The 19503-nt window shown below is 39.5% G+C and overlaps 1 protein-coding gene across 1 annotated transcript in view; it reads left to right on the top strand.

Annotated features, from left to right (window-relative positions):
* The window catches only part of LOC119731638 (Golgi-specific brefeldin A-resistance guanine nucleotide exchange factor 1-like), a 34758-nt gene that overhangs the window by 3046 nt on the left and 12209 nt on the right, over positions 1 to 19503 (top strand). The window contains exons 2-21 of the mRNA XM_038204837.1: positions 209 to 514; positions 1363 to 1429; positions 8933 to 9064; positions 9374 to 9492; positions 10227 to 10335; positions 10763 to 10866; positions 11039 to 11509; positions 11743 to 11914; positions 12243 to 12327; positions 12488 to 12623; positions 13534 to 13725; positions 14316 to 14417; positions 14856 to 15195; positions 15672 to 15793; positions 16070 to 16272; positions 16824 to 16947; positions 17220 to 17345; positions 17834 to 17916; positions 18432 to 18668; positions 19240 to 19339. Of these exons, the coding sequence (XP_038060765.1) occupies positions 395 to 514; positions 1363 to 1429; positions 8933 to 9064; positions 9374 to 9492; positions 10227 to 10335; positions 10763 to 10866; positions 11039 to 11509; positions 11743 to 11914; positions 12243 to 12327; positions 12488 to 12623; positions 13534 to 13725; positions 14316 to 14417; positions 14856 to 15195; positions 15672 to 15793; positions 16070 to 16272; positions 16824 to 16947; positions 17220 to 17345; positions 17834 to 17916; positions 18432 to 18668; positions 19240 to 19339 (3144 nt within the window). The 5' untranslated portion in view covers positions 209 to 394. The remainder of the gene's footprint in view (positions 1 to 208; positions 515 to 1362; positions 1430 to 8932; positions 9065 to 9373; positions 9493 to 10226; positions 10336 to 10762; positions 10867 to 11038; positions 11510 to 11742; positions 11915 to 12242; positions 12328 to 12487; positions 12624 to 13533; positions 13726 to 14315; positions 14418 to 14855; positions 15196 to 15671; positions 15794 to 16069; positions 16273 to 16823; positions 16948 to 17219; positions 17346 to 17833; positions 17917 to 18431; positions 18669 to 19239; positions 19340 to 19503) is intronic.

Genomic DNA, 19503 nt, shown 5'->3' with positions numbered 1-19503 from the left:
GAGTGATATACAAAACTCCCATATTCCCCCCCAAAATGGATAATTACAACCAACTAAAACTACATGTAGCTAACAACCAGTACACAAAACATAAAGTATCGCATTCCACCGGCCTCCACACAGAATTTGAGAACTTAAAATTTGGTTCCCAATTCTCAGGTTTAATCCTGGATATTCAAATTTTCTTCACCGGTGTTTTCTTTTCCAGATACAACATGGATTAATGATCACAGAACTCCGATGTATGATAAAGACCCACTGTAAATAAATAAGTCCAAGAAAATATTTTGATAAAACTTGATCTCGTTGACGAACATCTTCGATTGTCTGAAACGGAAATCTACAAGTAGTTCTTGACGGTTCAGAAGAGTTGTCTGCAATCTCAAGGGTTACCATGTCAACAGTACCCAAAATACATCCTCCCACCAATGGGGTCTACATCGTCCAAGGGGAGATGTTGTTGGTTGCCACGGCAATGAGGCGCAGCTCCAGATGGACATCTCATCTGGCCCAGGTAAATTCTCGTTACAGTTTTGAAATTTTTTTTGTACTGATGTATTGGTTTTTCAGATCAAAATAAAAAAGTATATATGCAATAAGAGTTTTAGGAGTTGCCTTGCATTTTGTTGACCTAATTCTAAATCCTAGATGTAAAAACAACCTGATTTCTACAAACCTGTGCAAATGAATCCTTAAAGTTATCTTTTTCATTTCAAACAAAAGCCACCTTGAAATTTTATTTCTATTTGCCACACCTTTAGGCCAAAAAAAAAAAGTCTCCGGTTTCTTGTATGCGCGTGCGTCGCCGTAGCCATGCGCGTCGGCAAAATGAAAAAGTTTTTTTTTCAATGAAAGATGATGTCTCAAAACCGCCAAACTCACTGGTTTGACTGGAATCCTGCTGCTGCACAATTTTAACGCGTTTTTAGATTGGGTTATGGTCGAGAATAAGCTTAATGTGGCCTCTCTGGACTCCCCTATATTTGCACTAAGTTTAGTCGGGCACCATTTAAAGTCATCAGCCGACATTTGAAGCAAAAAAATCAGGTTAAAAAAAAAAAAAAGCCGCGTCGCCGCACCACTTTTTGGGCAAGCTCCATACCAGAAACTGGAGATTTTTTTTTGGCCTTAGGAGTCCAAGATCTTTTCCATGTGTTCACAACACCCCCCCTCCCTCAACCCCCCCCCCCCCAAAAAAAAACGCTTTTAACATGTGGTAACTAATATCATATTTGACAACCCAAGTGAATTTTTCAAAGCAATAGTAATGAAAAACATGTCATAAATTAACTTTTTCTTCATTTGTTCCTTGCTTGCGTTTCTGCTTATTTAATTCAAGATGATTCTTGTTTCTTTTTACAGGAGGAAGAGCAAGACCCGTTGTTAGGAGGCTTCTCCCGTCTAAAGGAAACGTTGAACTCCATCTCAGGTATGTCTTGTCACTGTTGGGCTTGAGTGAGAGGTGGGGGTGGGGAGGGGGGGGGGGGGGGTGGAGGAGGAGGGGGAATTGTGGGCGGGGTGGGGTGGGATTGTGGGCGGGGTGTGGTGGGGAGCAGAGAGGATGATATGTGAGTCATTCTAATGTGGGGGTCCACTTTTTTTCCTGTCCCTGCTACATCTGACATGTATGTTTTTAAAATTCTGGATTCAATTCGTAATGCAGTCATTCCCCAAAAGTGATTGTGAATAGCAAACTACTGACCCAACAAAAGCTCTTCTGATTTGGGGAGTGCGATCGCATCCCCACGTCATCGCACGCCTAAAAGCTTCCAGAGAAGTGCGAATAATCGCAATCCCTCGGTATTGTGTGGTACATCACCTCGGCATACATTTAAAGCATAATTATACATCAGTGAGCTCTTAAAATGGCTCCTCTGTGAACCAAGATGAATATTATAAAAAAAAAATATGCCTGACTGTTCAGTTCCAGTTCGGTCACATGCCTAAAAATATCACACGCCTTGAAAAATCGCACGCCTAAAAAAATCCAGATGTGCCTTTTTTCTGACCGCCTGTGATTTTTAAATCATCAGGACTAGGGCAACAAATTGAAGCCATTCTTCAGGACACCTGAATGGCAAATTACAAAGTACCAAGGTAACAGGGACAGGAAAAATGTCATGCTTCGGACACTAAATGAATGACAATATCCGTAAATTGTGGCAGCATGAGGGGAAGTTAAAAAAAAAATATAAAAAATAAAAGAAATTTTGGATAAAAACTAGTCGTGCTGGAACCACAAGTCTCAGCTTATGACATTGCATTGCACATTGGAACACTACTGACTGATATGCTGAGAAGGGTCAAATTTCAATTTGTTGGGGTGCCACGTGCAAAAAGCATGGACATAAAGTTCCAGAAAATTCTGTAATAAACTGAATATGTTGTTCCTAAACTCTTCCTAAGGTGGAATTTGCATCGGGGTGATGTAAATTCAATTTTGAGTTTTGCCCTTCAACAAATTAATTCAAACTAAATATGCCACTCCTACACTTCTATGCAAACTTGTTTTGTTGAATGTTCATGGTTGATTGAATACTCCTCCATAGGCTCTAAATATATGCTGAAATATGTTCATGAATGCCATTTATGTATGAGGGTCAAATTTGAGGTTACATGATGTATTTAATACAGTGAAGCTGAACAATTTCCATTGTACTTCTGTTGGCTTTTACTGTACTTTAGACTTAGCCTGATACATACTGTACATTGTAAGGGTATGTGAATACTTAACAATTATTGTTGACTGCTGATATGTGGGATATGCCGTTATTAACACCTGAGGGGTGCATAGCACCCAATAAGTCAAAACGATAAGTGGTTGTAACTATTTATGCCAGAATAAATGAAATCAATGAGTTTTAACCGTTGATAACTGCATGCTTTCCTGCGGAACGTGAGACTGAGCTGTTGCAGTTGTCAGTTGCGAGCACGCGGGAAAGCCCTACACGCGCGCGCGCGGGGCAAGCCGCCGCCAAATGCATACGCCCTGCCAAATGCACACGCCCAATTGTATGCAGCACATTGTATATGACACTGTATGAGGTTATATGGAAAGCAGTATATATGAGGTTCATTTAATATATGGAATGTAGTGTATATGAAGTAGTTGGTTATTTTTACAGACTGGACACATGGCCGTTCTAGACCAGTGAAATGACAGTACCCAAGCACACGATATAACAATTACAATTATTTGTCTGAGAAGTTTCTGTCAGATTTGCTAGTACTGCATTCATTGAAAGATGTAACAGATTCGTGTTTTCACTGAGAAAAAAAAAATTGTGGGAATTTTTGAATTGTGATTTCCTTCTCACATCTAGTGGTTGCGTTGTGTTTCCGTTCACACATCTCTACACTTTCGCTGATTGTGCCGTTAGTCCGGTTATTGATCGTGTATTGTTGATACAGGAAACCGTGACATATGGTTGACCGAGTTTTAACACCCTCCGTGAAAAAAAGTAAAAAAGTTCGTACAAACTTATCAATGAATTTGCCCATATGTGACCTATATGTACATGTAGTTTTCCGGTGTACCCATACATGCATAGCGGTTGTGTGTTAAAGGGAAAATACAACATTTGCAAACATCGAAAAATAAAACTACCAAGTTTTTACGAAAAACCTTACTAGTATGTTGGTAAATGACAGTCTAAAGCATCCTGTAAAATTATGGTACCTGGTGTGAAGTCATTTTCAAGAAAATGGTATTTTTGTATACATTTCCAACAGTGGTCGGCCGACCACCGTTGGAAAAACCTAACTATTTTTCAACTACTGCTCCAAATTTACCATTTGTTTCAGTCCAAATTGTGTTTGCTATTGGTTACATGTTCATGAACGGGTGCAGGCCAGCTAGACTGGTTCCTTTACCTTACATTTTCCGGCATCTATAAATTGAACCATTTCATCTTTAGTGGAGTCAGGGAACCAGACTATTTGAACATTTTTGTTTTTCTTGGTGTTTCCAGCATTTTCGGACACAACACTTCAAACATGTCAGTGTAACAATATTTTGATCTACTAACCCCTCAACTAGTTAATTTCTGAAAATTACAGCGAAAGCCAATGATGTGCATTCCCTTTAACTTCACTAGCTCAGTACATTTACAGCAATTCATTCAATGGTCATTTTCCAGATGTTGTGTTGCTGGCATGTAGCATTTTTCAAACGTGTCTCAGATTAATCACACTATAGGCCTAATGATTGCAAATATGTTTTCGGTAGACTAGTACACATCAGACCATAATGGCACTGAATGAAGTTAACAGAATTGACCTTCTAATATTTTATTCAGTTAAAAAAAAAAATTCTTCACTGTATACACAAAAAAAGAGGTGTTTAACATTAGAATCAACTAACTTTGATATAGCATTGGGAAGTTTCGTTTATTTAATTTCTTTTTCACACTTCTGTAGAAAAGCAAAATGTTCAGTCTTTTTCAGCAGGAACGCAGTGGGAATTGGATTTTCACGCCAGTTTTACAATTTTATTGAAATAGAAATTGGACATTTTTGAAATGGAAAATCAGTGGACTTAGGCGGCCAGAAATTGTTTCCCGGTCCAAACTTGTGATTTTTGTGTCAACGTGAAAAGTACATGAGTCTGCTGGGACCGCGCTTAGTACCCCAGAAAGCAGCTGTCTTTGTAAAAATACCAAACAAATGAACAAACGTGAAATATTATTCAAGTCATTCAATGCCTCAGATATCTATCTACATGCACCTGTACAACCTGATATTCATTGCACCTGTACTCCAGAGATCTGCGTCATTCGACTCCAAATATTCATCCTCAACCCCTTGCAGTGATTTCCCAACAGATTCAATTCCCGCATCAATTTCACCCCAACCACTTCGGACTGATTCACATTTTCTTCAATCAAAAGATTTAGAAGCATTCCTTCCCTGGAGATACTTGTAGTAGAAAAACAGTGTTTAATTATTCATAACAAATAAACTGCGCATCTTAGATATGAAGGACCCTCATGCGAACTCGTGAATTAAAGGCACGGTCTCTTGAGTTAAATTGTATTTTCTCATCTTCCATCTCCGGTGATCCACAATTAGCATTGCTACGGTGGATGGCTTTTCAACTCCCACCTAAATGCATGCCTTTCTAAAACACTCTGTTATCTAGAAATGTATCTCTTTTTTTTATTCTAAAACTTATATTTTCTTTCTGGTTTCCTGTAAGTTTCAAGATCTGCTTGGCCGGGAAAGAGTGCTAAAGCTGCATTTACAGTTTCTGTAAAAGAGAAAATTTAACAGAAAAAAAAATACATTCAACAGAATTGGCTGTTGTCAAGCTTTGTGTGTCAATCATTCAGTTGCATTTGTGGCATTTTCCAGTTTGGACAAACAAGATGAAATGTCACAAAATGTCCATGTGCGCATTTATCAAGCACCTTGATGAGCAAAACATGTGGAACCTGCTAGGACACAATTTAAAAAAAAAAAGACAAAAGAAAAACAGCTCCCCCTCCCCATAAAAATAATAAGTAAATTAATTAAATTAATAAAAAATAGAAAATCAAAAATCGAAAAAACAAACAAAACAGAACAGGACAAAACATGTAGCAATTACAACAAAAGCTCCTGTTGTCTGCGTAGAACTCCAAGATCAAACAAAACAAATCAATAATTCACAGTATTTAAAGCAAACAGAAGAGAAAGCCCAAGGTCTTTCTGATAAAAAAACTCTATAGAAAATGTCAGAAATAAGATATTAAGCCTCTTTAAGATATATGAAATCATAAAACGACGTTACACAGTCGTAAACCTCCGGACAAACTCAACACCGGTACGTGCCTGTGCATATATGCCATTCCCGAGCTGACAAAAGAGCCGTGAATCTTGCTTGGGGATGCAAGCATGCCGGCATTTACGTTATTACATCCTCTAAGGAACTGACTGCTAAAATGCACATGTACTACGCACGTACCGTCCATGTGCACGTTCTCATATTGCATACGTCACGCGTCCAAGATGCTGACAATGAACAGGGGCATCATCGCTCCATATGGAAGCAATCAAACACCTAATGTCTTGTGATCATCGTGTGTTTATCAAAGAGCCGTGTTAAGTGCATGTTATTGCAACCTGTGCCTTAATTATGTTCTCCTCGGAAGTAAGAGAAGTCATTTTTTTGGATCCAAATTATAGATGATCATACAAAATTACTTGACACATGGATTGTGCATTGGTGATGTGTTTTTTGCTTTTCCAACTAGAACTCTTTGAAGAATGAAATGAAAAGTACACATATCAAGGAATATGTTTTTTTTATACTTGATACAACAAATAAAATTGCTACAATGTAAATAAGCGAGATGTGCTGCGCTCATGTATTGATATTGACCTACACTTCACAGAACACACAGCTGGTCAACATCGCATTAATTATCATCTTATTATTTATTCACGAGGGGTAGGGCTGTGAACGGCTGTGTTATTACAAATATTTCCAGTTGACTGAATCCGTCTCGGGTAAACATTTCTGATATTGTTTGCCACTTGGTTTTCCCCCAGAGGCGCTTATTTAAAGATCACAAATCTGAGGGACATTAAAATATGATTACAGTGCGTGTAATTACATTTAGATAGAAAGTTTGTTGTATTTTTTGTAAGAACATATTAAAGATGATCTCATTTTATACCAGATTTTGTAAAAATTATGAAAATTATTAAAACGATTTTGATTGTGACTGTAAAATTTCAAAAAAAATATGCACATATGTAAAATCTTTATCTTAAAGTCCAGTAGAGGTTTCAATTTCTATTAATTTACAAAACCTTTAGCCACTACTTAAAAAAAAGGAAAAGGGGGGGGGGGGGTAAAAAGCATTAAAAAATAATGGAAAACTGATCGGTACGATGACACCCGGTCTGAAATTGTCATACTTGAGAGTAAATCCCTGTGGTTGAATAATGGATCGTGGGCCCACTCACAATACTGAAGTGTTAAGCATCATCGTCAGCAAAATGTCAGCACCTTTCAGTTGTGTGTGGGTGGGGGATGGGGGGGGGGGGTTCTTCTGAGGCCCGTAAGGCTTGGGATTTGTTGACATCCGTTCGCATTTCAGTGATCAACGCCTACAACTGGGGAAGTTTGAGACCTGTTTATGACATTTTCCCCCCAATATTTGAATATTCGGAAGGCGAAACAACACGTACATGCACCAGCCAAAATTGCATGTACTGGTCAGGAATGGACAGGGCTACCGATCATGATTTGCATGCGCCTGTAGAAAAAAAACAATCAAGAACATCATGTACATGTACATGTGGCTAGCTGATATTTGAGAGGTTGTAAACATCTTCTCCCGACCGCTTACATATTTAGATATTTATACGCCATTCGAATATTCAGCATATTCCACACAGCCCTACTTTTTTTCTGGGAAAGTGACTTCCCTATTTTTTTCCGGGAACGTGATTTTAACCCCTTTATATTTGGCTGAAAAAGCACCATTTTTGAAAAAGACATATCTGCAAAATTTGAAAATTAAGTCAAACACCACAAATATCAACTCTTGAGAGTCATTTGCACGATATTTGTACAGCACTTATCTCTGTAATTTCATATATTTCTGAGGCCCCTCCACAGAGCGATATTTGCTACAATGACCTCCATGGTGATAGGAACCACTGACATATACATGTACATGTCCACCGCCAGAGACTTGAGGAAAGCATGACAATTTAACCCATCAATATAAATTGCCAATCGTGTTTACTTGTCTTCTGGCATTAATTGGTTAACTGTTGGAAAATGTACAAGAAATTTCTCATTTGAATTGAATGATACATGCAATAACGGTTTGTCGTGGCTATGACTGGCACAACATTCAAAGGTCTTTGCAGATATTTATGTTTTAGACAAAACAGGGTTCAAATTATGTCATACGATTGACATTTCAGGGCAAGTACAATAGTTTAGAACCTTGTAAAACATGTCTTTGTTGCTCCAACTACGTATCATCAACATAACAAAAAAGAAACTGACGATAAATCAATGATAATCTTGCCAACACTCAAAATGAAATAGATTTCTCTTCAATTTCTTGTAATTGTGGACAATTTCCATTCTGTAAACTTGCATACATGTACATGTAAGCTGCTTAAGCTTGATTCCAGTTTGAATGTGAACGAACACATCCAGGGCGTTAGGCAAAGCGTAGGGAGCATAACCACGGTAATAGGAGTAATTTGTCATGTGAAGCAGGGCGATCTGTCATTATTAATGGATGACATTAAAGGACTGTTAACCTTAAAGGCTGGCAGACAGCACTATGGCGCGGTGGGTAAACTCATTAGGACTTGACCGTGGAATTATTCATGTAACATTTGTTCGTGTTTGGTTGGGTTTTCACTGTTTTATTTCATCTTATGAAAAAAATAAGTGTATTCTAAAAAGTTTGAATACACACAGACAAATAGACCGTATGCGTTATGGCGGAGTTAGAGGGCAGTGGTTTATATTGCGTGGATAGGCATAAGTAAGCCTTTTGTGTATTCATTGTCACTAGATTAAAATCACAAAGAACTGTCTCTGAGATACGTGCAACACATTTATAGGTCTATACAGGCATGCAACTTTTCCTCGGATCTGCTGATTTCCTCGTTTTTTTTTTAATTCTCATGAATGCTATTACAAATTTACAAAAATACTTTATAAAGCCTTGTGTGGTTTATAATTTTGTAATTTTTTTCTAAATTCCCAGTTGCATGCCTGTCTATAAATATTTTAAAATTGCCATGTTAATATTGTCTAATTTTATACACAAGATATTTGGGTAAAGAAATGCATTTGCAAGTAACAGCAAACTCCAAGTGACAAGAGCTACTGGATGTACATGTAGTTTGCGGTACTTAAAATATCTAAAGGTTTTTTTTATATAAATGTGATTTTTTTTTGGTACTTTTCCAGATATAACGGAGATTGAGCCCAACGTCTTCCTGTGTCCGTTCCTTGATGTCATCCGCTCAGAGGACACCACTGGACCAATCACAGGCCTCGCTCTGTCCTCTATCAATAAGTTCCTGTCCTATGGAATGCTGGGTAAGAAGACATTTGTTGCCTTGTACTGGTCGCAGATGTTTTAATGTATACATCAGATTTAAAAATGACGAAATGGATGTTTCTTTTTTGGGGTAAATGTAAAATTATCTTATTTTATTGCTTGCTATTGCAAACAAAACGATATAGGCTGAAAGCTACTAAACATTCTTTTGGAGTTGAATTTGATTTCATGCTAAATTAAATTTATGTCCGAAGGAGGGTGAATTTTTTTTTTGAGGTTGTCTAGCTCACTATTCCCAATGAAATGGCCCAAATGATTGAAATTTCACGTCTCCTTAATTCCAACAGACACATCTGTGGAAGGTGCCACGTCAGGCATAGAGAACATTGCCGATGCAGTCACCCATGCCAGGTTTGTTGGCACGGATCCAGGCTCGGATGAGGTGGTTCTCATGAAGATTCTTCAGGTAATTTCTTTTGTCATTCTTTCCAATTTGTACATTATCTTCAATCAGATCGACTTGAAACTTTGCATAAACACAAGAGAACCACACCAACATAAAAAAGAGATTTCTTTGTTACATGATGCAACCCCACACATTCGTGAATTTGTATACGCCCGAGGACAATGATTTGTGTTTCCCTTTGTCCCTGTAATATGACACTCTCCCATAGACTAAGCACATAACCGTACGATCGAGGACCGTTTTCAACAAAAGACCCAACGCTCGAGGACTGAAAGGATCTTTTGTTCTCCCTTTGTGTGTCTGTCCTCTATCGTAAAGCCATACATGTACAAACTTACTATTATTGTTGATTTTGCCATGCAAAAAAAACCACTATCAAATCGTTTTTGCATTAGAGGCTGAAAATATTTCAAAGTCTATATTTCTTGTGTATTCATCATTATTTCAGAATCATTTGAAGATTTTTTCCTATTTCTGTTTTGATCAAACTTTGATTTTCGACATTTCGGATACTGAACTGTTATTTATTTCTTTATAGCTGATTCGCCAGTGAGGTTAACTTATTGGGATGATCGAACGTCAGAACTAACCTAATTTTGGATTGTCAGAGATTTTTGCACATTTTCAGTCGCACAAACCTGGGATCAAATTTGATGGAATGAAAAGTATTATAAATAACTTTGATCTGATTGCAGTGCTGATTTCCAATTTTTGGATTTTCTTTGATGTCACAGGTTCTCAGGACGTTACTTCTGACCCCAGTAGGAGCTCATCTCTCCAACGAGTCCGTCTGTGAGATCATGCAGTCCTGCTTCAGAATCTGCTTTGAGATGAGACTCAGCGGTGAGTAACTGAGTAACACTTACACTATTGAAAATATTTTTTGCATACTATTGAGAATACTAATCATGAATGAATGTGTACATTTAGAGTAGTATTTATACTTAAACTATGTTGAATATTTAGATAGCAGTGCGATAGCTGAACATGGGATTTGGATGACTAAATATTGGAAATCTGGAGATTGTATATCAAACAGAGTTAATACTTTTAGGCATTGGCTGGTAAGGATTAAATATATATTCTCAATCAAGCATTTCAACATGTAATTTGATGCCTGTGTGTTGTATTATTCAACAATAATCCTGTTTTTGAATTCAGGCTATCCTACAAATTTTCCTTTAAATGTTTCCTTTTTTTAGCAAGACAAGAAATAGCTCTGTCAGAAATTAAATTACTATTGAAATGTACAATTATAATTGTGTTTCAGAGTTACTACGCCGCTCCGCTGAGCACACACTAGTTGACATGGTACAGCTTCTGTTCTCACGATTGCCGCAGTTCAAGGAGGAGAAACTCTCAGCCATGAGAAAGGTATGACTGAAGGCGAAAGATTGATAAACAACTGCGTCCTAGGTCGGCCAGTAATTGTGTATAAATAAAAAAACTCAAGATTGATGTAGCTATTTCATTCAATTTGTTTTAACGTTCTTTTCAATATCAAATATTATCTACAGCCTCAAAATTGCGTTACTTTTGTTTCCAGCTGAAGATGCGACCAGGGGGCATTACCGACGCAACTCGCCGCCGCAAGTCGCGCCCCTCTCCCAAAGTCCGGGCCAAGAAAGACCGTCTGGCAACCACGCCCACGGAAGAGATTAACGCCATGCAGCCGGGAGCCCCAGCCCCTCACGTTGCAGCTAACTCCCTAGCGGCCAACGCAAACGCCGCCGGTGCAGCTGTTGCAACGTCCGTCGCCGCGACGACAGCATCTCCGAGTGCAACCTCTGCTTCCACCACCACCTCAGAATCGAGCCAGTCTCAAGTCACTCCTCCGTCGACGCTGAACGTCTCCTCGGAGGTGGACGAGCAGAGGCTACCATCGTCGCTGGACAGCGGGGTGGACATGAAGGAATCGCTGTCGGCCGTGACTCCTTCCGAGGGCGACATCACACCGACTCAGGGTCAGGTCATCTCCATGCAAGGAGAGCAACAGGAGGAACCGACAGAGAACAAGGTGAGTCTGATCATTCTCTTGTCGTGTCCTCTCTGAACTCAAACTTTCATTACTGGTAATTCGGTTGATTTGGACAATGAAAGAATTTACTCAATTTTAGCCTGAAAGGAATGTGAATTGAATGCATAATGCTGAGGCACTGTGCAATATTACTAACATTTTATCTAATTATTTATGTAAATCTTTGATACCAGAAAAATTTATATCTTTGATATCTTTGTTTCTTTTCATAGAAGGGTGATGAGAATGATCAGATGCTAGATGTAGAGAGATCAGACTCCTTGGTAGACGGCACAGAAGACACGGAGTCCATCACGGAGCATTCTGACAGTGCCTCCATCCAAGACTCTGAATACATCAACCCGCAGGGCGTCAGGTTCACACCCCACCATAGGCATAAAGACGGTGAGTAGGCAGAGATAGTTCAGTTCCAATCCTCACAAAAGTGCAGGCGGTGCCAAATTGGAGTCTTATGTTCCGAGTTCCATAATCAGGATTCGTCGTCAATGCGTTTGAGTGTCTCTCCCAGTGGTCTCCCCCAACTTGCCCTTTCTTACCATTGAGGGGGTACTTGTGCACTAGAGGCAGATGTATTGTTGCCAGTGGGCACAGTAGAGCTTTAAAGGATCCACCTGTTTAGTCTTCAGCTAACAGAGGTGTGTTTTTGTTAAGAAATTAGTCAACTCCAAACAGTGTGTTTTTGTTCACACTTTTTTGTTTTGTTTTTGGACAGGCTCGGGTCCCATTATCCCCTATGGTCTACCATGTGTCAGGGAACTGATGAGATTTCTCATCTCGCTCATCAACCCATATGACAGGTAAGTTCAGTGACATCTATTTGCCAAACTTTACCTGAGAATAAACACATACGATGAACACTTGATGTTAAGAACGATTGAAAGAACAAGCGTGTGTACAGAGTCCAGAGATTTTGCAATTACAAAGGTTTTAAATGTGTGGGTTTTTTTTTTGCTGCAGGCATAACACAGATTTGATGATGCACATGGGTCTGAACCTCCTGACCGTTGCCTTGGAGACGGGATGCGATCATGTCGCTCACTTCTCTGCTCTGCTCAGTCTCATCAAGGACGACATGTGCAAAAACCTTCTTGCTGTAAGTTTCTTTAAATTGAAATTAATAAATGCTAATATTTTGCACAAGAAACCTCTTGACAAGTTATGGCTGTTCAAAGTTCACATTTATTGACATGTCAAAAATTAAAATACTGAGAAAAAGGCCTTTTAAGGCCAAAAAAAAAAAAAAGTCAGTCTCTGGTCAGCGCGCGCGTCGATTTTAATCATGCGCGTCAATCTTTTTTTTTTCCAAAATGTTCCGCGGTAGCTCCAACAGCGCCCTCTATTGCCGCACCTCCTCATTTTTTTTTTACCACAGAGCACAAAGGAATGGGAAATTGCACCAAGGCAAATGATCGAGAGCACCAAGGCAAATTATGGAGGACACCAATGTACATGAGGACACCAAAAAAGCAAAATAGTATCCCACCTTGTCTGTACAATCCAAGCTTGAAGAAAAAAAAAAAAGCCGCGTCGCCGCGTCAATTCCGAAACTTTGGTCTGACCAGAGACCGAACATTTTTTTTTTTTGGACTAAGTTTCAAGTTTTGAAGTTGTGAAAATGAAAGATGCCAATTGCTTTTCCTTAAAAACACTTTTATTCAAATTTTTTTATACAGTTGCATTAAAATATGTGTAGTATATATATCAAAGATTACAAATATCAATAAATCTGAAAATCAAAAAAAATCACCCCAATTTTATTTTTTTTTGCATATTTTTCCCACTACGGCCTGTGCCCAGTTCCGTCTCATTTTGCCAGAACGCTTCACATTTTATAAGTTACAGTTTGACGATATTTAATTTTACGGGTGAAGTAAAAGGTTACTTTTTGCGTCAACGAACCTGATATTTCTTCTGTTTATACCCAGACAATTGGCGTCATTACAGGCACCTTTTTTAAGTAAAACAATTACGACGATCCAATATTATTTTCTTTTCCTTGGCAGCTTCTGCAAGCTGACAGGTTGTCCCTCTTTGCCGCCTCTCTCCGCGTCTGCTTCATGCTGTTTGAATCCATGAGGACTCATCTCAAGTTCCAGCTGGAGATGTTCCTGCACAAACTGACCGAGATCATCATCTCGGAATCGGTCCGGATTCCTTACGAGCAGCGTGAGATGGCACTGGATTCAATCGTACAGGTTGGTCAGGATTTTTACAATTTTTTTTTTAAATTAGTAAAAAATAAGCCTGTCAATTTAAATTTACTTTAGATCAAGGTCTGAAAGAGACATTACGTGAGACAATATACATTAAAAAAAATACATTGAATTACATATAAAAATTAACACATCAAAACAAACTTTAGTTTCTTCTTGCCAAAAGCTTATTTAAATAGAATAATGTTACTGACATAATTTTGTACTAAACTTGTATATTAGAACCCATTATCCGTGAGGAAACATTTGTGTATCGGTTTTCATTTCTATAACATTTTTGATTTTACTCAAACATGTTTTTCACAAATTTGTTTAGACAAAAACCTCCATATTATTTGTGATAGACAGTTTTTAAATTGTCACACATGGATAATAAAAAATAATTGATTTGTAAAAGGATTGTTTGTGTTTGGCATTTTCTTTTACTAGAGTAGATAATATAAATATCTGTATGTATATTATTTTACCTTTGTACTTCAGTTTTATTTTTTGACATAATGATATCAAGTACAAACTTCCAGATGCTTTCTCTTTTCACATTTGGCATGAACCTCTTATCATCCCCTTAACAGCTGTGGCGACTACCCTGTATGGTGACAGAGCTGTATCTGAACTACGACTGTGACGTCTACTGCAGTAATTTATTTGAAGATCTTACTAAATTACTATCCAAGGTCAGTAATAGAAACAAACCCAATTATTAACGTGGTGTGGGTAATGGAATTAACGTTTTGTTGGTGATTTTTTTAACACTGTAACAATATTTCTACATTTTAGTTTGATATTGCACAATTTCCTGGTACCGTTGCACTTAAATGGCTGGTTCATGCTTACCCAGAAAGTAAATGTGCACACAAATTTGTAACATACAGAAAGTTCACATGCTGCAAATTTGTAAAACGTTCAGCTCCAACCAATTTTGCCTTGAATGTCTTCATATTAATTTGTGTGTGAACTTTGAACTGGTCTCAATACTGCAGATTTTGACAACTTTTCTAGTGTACAGTGCCAAGGTTGAAACTTAATTTTTCCTGTAGCCCTTGTCTTGCATATTTCACAGCGATCACTCTACGTGACAACCCCGTATTTTGGTTTCTACTTCTTGACTCCAGAATGCATTCCCAGTCTCCGGCTCCCTCTACACCACCCACCTCCTGTCCCTGGACGCCCTCCTAGCCGTCATCGACGGCATCGAGACCAACTGCCACCATCGCATCCTCAGCTCCATGGTGGCCCAGGGCAACCTGGACCGGGAGAAGTCCGAGTCAACATCGGCCGTCACCATCCATGTCCAGGACGTCTCGGGGAAGACCGAGGAGGGGGACAAGGGGAAGGAGAAGGGAGGGGGCGAGGACGGGGCCAGGCAGGGCGGGATGGGGGTGACGCTGCCCACCACGGGATATGCCATGGCACAGGTCATGTCCATGAACCGGGATAAAGAAGTGGACAATGGTAATTATTGTGATACCTAAATAACCCAAATATTGCTTTAAACATAAAAGAGTTGTTAGTTTTGAATGACTGCGCAGTATTTTCTGTGCCAAGACTTTATGAGTTTGAAGACTGATGTCTTCTTGACACCAGTTTTGTAAAAAGCAGAATAATGTTCGTTTAAAAGTAGAATCTCAAAATGTACTAAATGTGCATTTTCCCTTGATTGTGTAAAGAGAATGCACTCAGAGTCAAAGACAGTTGCAGGATTGTAGACTGATGTATTCTCAACACAATTTTTTAAAAAGCGGATGTAGTATCCATGCAAAAGTCACATTTTCAAAGCGCATTACTGAAAAAAATCTAGCATGTTTCACAAACTGTGTATAGAAAAAGTGCACTCCTATACAGACAGAAGCGTGGAATTTAAAATGCCGAAAATAACTCTTTGTGAAATTTCCGATTGTGGATAATGTTCTTATTTCTTGGCTCTGCAGGCAAATTGAAGCCTTCTGAAGATCACATCGAGGGGAGCCCCAACCGACGAGTCAGTCGCTTCGCTCCCTCGGACAACTTACCATCCCTGGAGCAGCTGATGCAGATTAAACAGACCAAAAAGGTTCAAAAACAGATCACTTTTAATAACAACCTTCGTTTTCCAAAAGTCATCAGTCACTTTTAATGGTGAAATATTTTCTACTTGTCCTTTGCTTTACCAAAATCTTCTAAATATTTCCATGAGCAAATGCGCTATGTTTATTTCATTGACCTAATGTCTGCCTCATTATAACAAGGATTAGAAACCAAGCCATCTAAGAAATGCACAAGATCATTCCTGTGACAAGTGCATATCTTCGCTAGACCTTAACTCCTTCACGTAATCTTCTCTTGACAGTTGATCCAAGCCGGCACGGAGCAGTTCAACATCAAGCCCTCCAAGGGCATTGCCTTCTTGATGGAGCAGGGCATCTTACACTCCCCCCTGGAGCCCCACGAGGTGGCCGTCTTCCTCAAGGAGAACCCCAGGTGCGACAAGAAGATGATCGGGGAGTACCTGAGCAGCAGGAAGAACGAGAAAGTCTTGGAAGCATTCTTGAAGTGAGTAGAGCAATTTGTGTAATCCTTCTGTTTGTCCAAGTTCTCACAAGTTCTCTCAAGTTCTCACAAATCCTCACAAGTCCATCACAAGTCCATCACAAGTCCTCACAAGTCTATCACAAGTCCATCACAAGTCCTAACACATCCATCACAAGTCCTCACAAATCCTCACAAGTCCTCACAAGTTCTCTCAAGCCCATCACAAGTCCTCACAAGTCCTCACAAGTCCTCACAGTCCTCACAAGTCCTCACAAATCCTCACAAGCCCATCACAAGTCCTCACAAGTCCTCACAAGTCCTCACAGTCCTCACAAGTCCTCACAAGTCCTCACAAGTCCTCACAAATCCTCACAAGCCCATCACAAGTCCTCACAAGTCCTCACAAGTCCTCACAAGTCCTCACAAGTCCTCACAAGTCCTCACAAATCCTCACAAGTCCTCACAAATCCTCACAAGCCCATCACAAGTCCTCACAAATCCTCACAAGCCTGTCACAAGTCCTGAAAGATGTTATAATTACTGGGTTTTTCTTTTTCGCAACCTGCCCACAGGTTGTTTGGGTTCGAGGGCACCAGGATTGACGAAGCACTCCGGATGTACCTGGAAGCGTTCAGACTTCCTGGAGAAGCTCCCGTCATCCAGCATCTCATGGAACATTTCTCCGACTACTGGCATGTAAGTCCTACAGTTATTTGTCTCTTGCACGGTGTCAAGTTGTGGATTTTTACAAAGATATCCATAGAACTTGGACAGGCTATTAAAGTAGACTGTACCAGATTCCTAACATTTTTAATAATTTTGAGTGATGGTTATAATGAACTCATATTTTCTAGACTTAAAGTAATGTATGAAGCTTCTCTGTCTCAGAATGTCAACTTGACTGTGGAGTTACACTTTCACTGTTATTTTCTTATGTTGACATCTTGGTGTTTTTTTTTTTTTTAAAGAATGCCAACAATCGGCCGTTTGCCAATAACGATGCTGCATTCACGTTGGCGTACGCAGTCATCATGCTGAATGTAGACCAACACAACCACAACGCCAAGAAGCAGAACATTCCAATGAACGTTGACGTAAGTATATAGTCCACGCTAGACCAACACACACTTTTAAAGATTTAGAATTATTGAAAATGAAAAGTCTGTTGCGGCACAAGTACAGGGACTTTTCACTAAGAAAGTTGGTAACCGGGTGATAAATAAAGTTATCATTTGACTATTAGAGAATCCTGCTGAGGGATATATTTATTATATTGATTTCTGCATAGGGAATATGCACAATATTGACTGCTGCTCAGGGCAATATATTTTATATTGACTGCCAATGTATATTGCATAGATTTATTATATATTAACCTTTTTGGAGGGAAAATACATTATGTGTGTTGATGAGGGTAATAAGCATTGTATTGACTGGCATGACAGATATGTTACATGTAGGGCACTATTTCTATTATGTTGACTGTTGCTGAGGGTGATAGTAACATAGATGATGTTGCTACTGTTTGGAAAACAGCGTGTCATCTTCTACACCCTTTCTCCATATTTTCTTGAATTTTCAGCAATTCAAGAAGAATCTCACCAAAGTGAATGGCGGTGCGGACTTTGACCAGTCCGTGCTGGAGGAAATATTCAGTGCTATCAAGTAAGTTCAGGTTATCTGTTGTCACAGTTTCTGTGTTTGCTTTTATTAAGCTTCTATCGGTGAGGTGTACGGAGAAAATGATAAGATGAAGTTTTTCAAACAGCTCTTTGCACATCTATATCAGTCAATCGTTTCTAAATATTTTGTGAGAAACGTCATCAGCCAGTGCGGTATTCTAACTGCACATGTGCACATGAAGATTTTACGATTTTTCCTTTTCAGATAAACAATTTGCCGTATGCGTGCAAAATCATAGACCAGCAAAATTAAAGAAAATGTCTTGTTCTGAAGTAAGCACAAATCTTAAAAAGATTGGACAGCGAAGTGTTTCTAGTTTTTTGTATGCCCAACTTTTGTGCGAATGAAAGTTGGTTTTTTGATTACATGAAAAATGTCTGAATACAGATTCAGTTACTACCTCTCTCATAGACTTGTGTGCATTTATCTGCTGCATTTATCCGCATTTATTGTCAAATCTGATTTGGGTTATTCGTTTGGCGTGTTGTAAATTTTAGGAGTGAGGAAATTGTGATGCCAGCCGAGCAGACAGGTCTTGTCAGAGAAAACTATCTCTGGCGGGTCTTGCTGAAGCGAGGAGCCACCCAGGAGGGGACCTTCCTCCATGCCCAGTGCGGCGATCTGGACCGGGAGATGTTCTTACTAGCCTGGGGACCCACGGTGGCTGCACTGTCGTTTGTGTTTGACAAGGGCATGGATGATACCATCACGCAGAAGGCTATCGCTGGCTTCAGGTAGGGGATTTAATTGATTAACTCATTAATGTGAGTCTTAGTGAGCTAATATGGCCCATCAGGCCAGCGTTTATCTCCGGTTTCCTTGGATGGGATGCCAGTCCATCCTAGGTTACTCCCCAGCTAATGCCGGTACCCATTTACACTCCTTGGTGGAGAGGGGCAAGTGGGGGTGAAGTGGCTTGCCCAAGGACACAATATATGATGAGCAGCTGGATTTGAACCCCTGACCCTCTGCTCATGAGCCACAACCCCTAACCACTAGGCCACACTCCCCTATTTTAATAATAATAATAATATGGTGCTTATAAAGGGCTTTATACCAGAGTCACAAAGTGCTTCAAGTTTTCTGCAGTAGATCCAGAAAAATGCAATCTGTCTAAATCCTCACAGGTACCCATTTATACTCCTTCATTGAGAGAGGCAATTGTTGTAAAAGTGTCTTGCCCACGAATGCAAGCACACACTAGTCGGACGCTGTAACCATTGGACCACAGTGCTCCTCCGTTTTACCGCATTTGTTTTTGCATTGGAATCAGTTTAGTCTTAGGTTTAAATTTACTCCTTGCAGGAAATGTGCAATGATCTCGGCCCATTACGGACTGACCGATGTGTTCGACAACTTGGTCATCTCCCTCTGCAAGTTCACCACTCTCCTTAATTCCATGGAGGTAACTTTTATCACCGGTACTACGTTGTACGACACGGTATTCATTCCTGGATAAATCCAGTGCAGGGGGCTATCTGATGGCAGTATTGGGAAAACATGTTTTGGGGCAATACAGGGACTAATGGGATTATGAGCATTTTGCAACACCTGCTGATAATTTTCTTC

This window comes from Patiria miniata, unplaced genomic scaffold (assembly GCF_015706575.1).
Source record: "Patiria miniata isolate m_02_andy unplaced genomic scaffold, ASM1570657v1 HiC_scaffold_24, whole genome shotgun sequence".
NCBI lineage: Eukaryota > Metazoa > Echinodermata > Asteroidea > Valvatida > Asterinidae > Patiria > Patiria miniata.
This window is presented reverse-complemented; position numbering and strand designations above follow the sequence as displayed.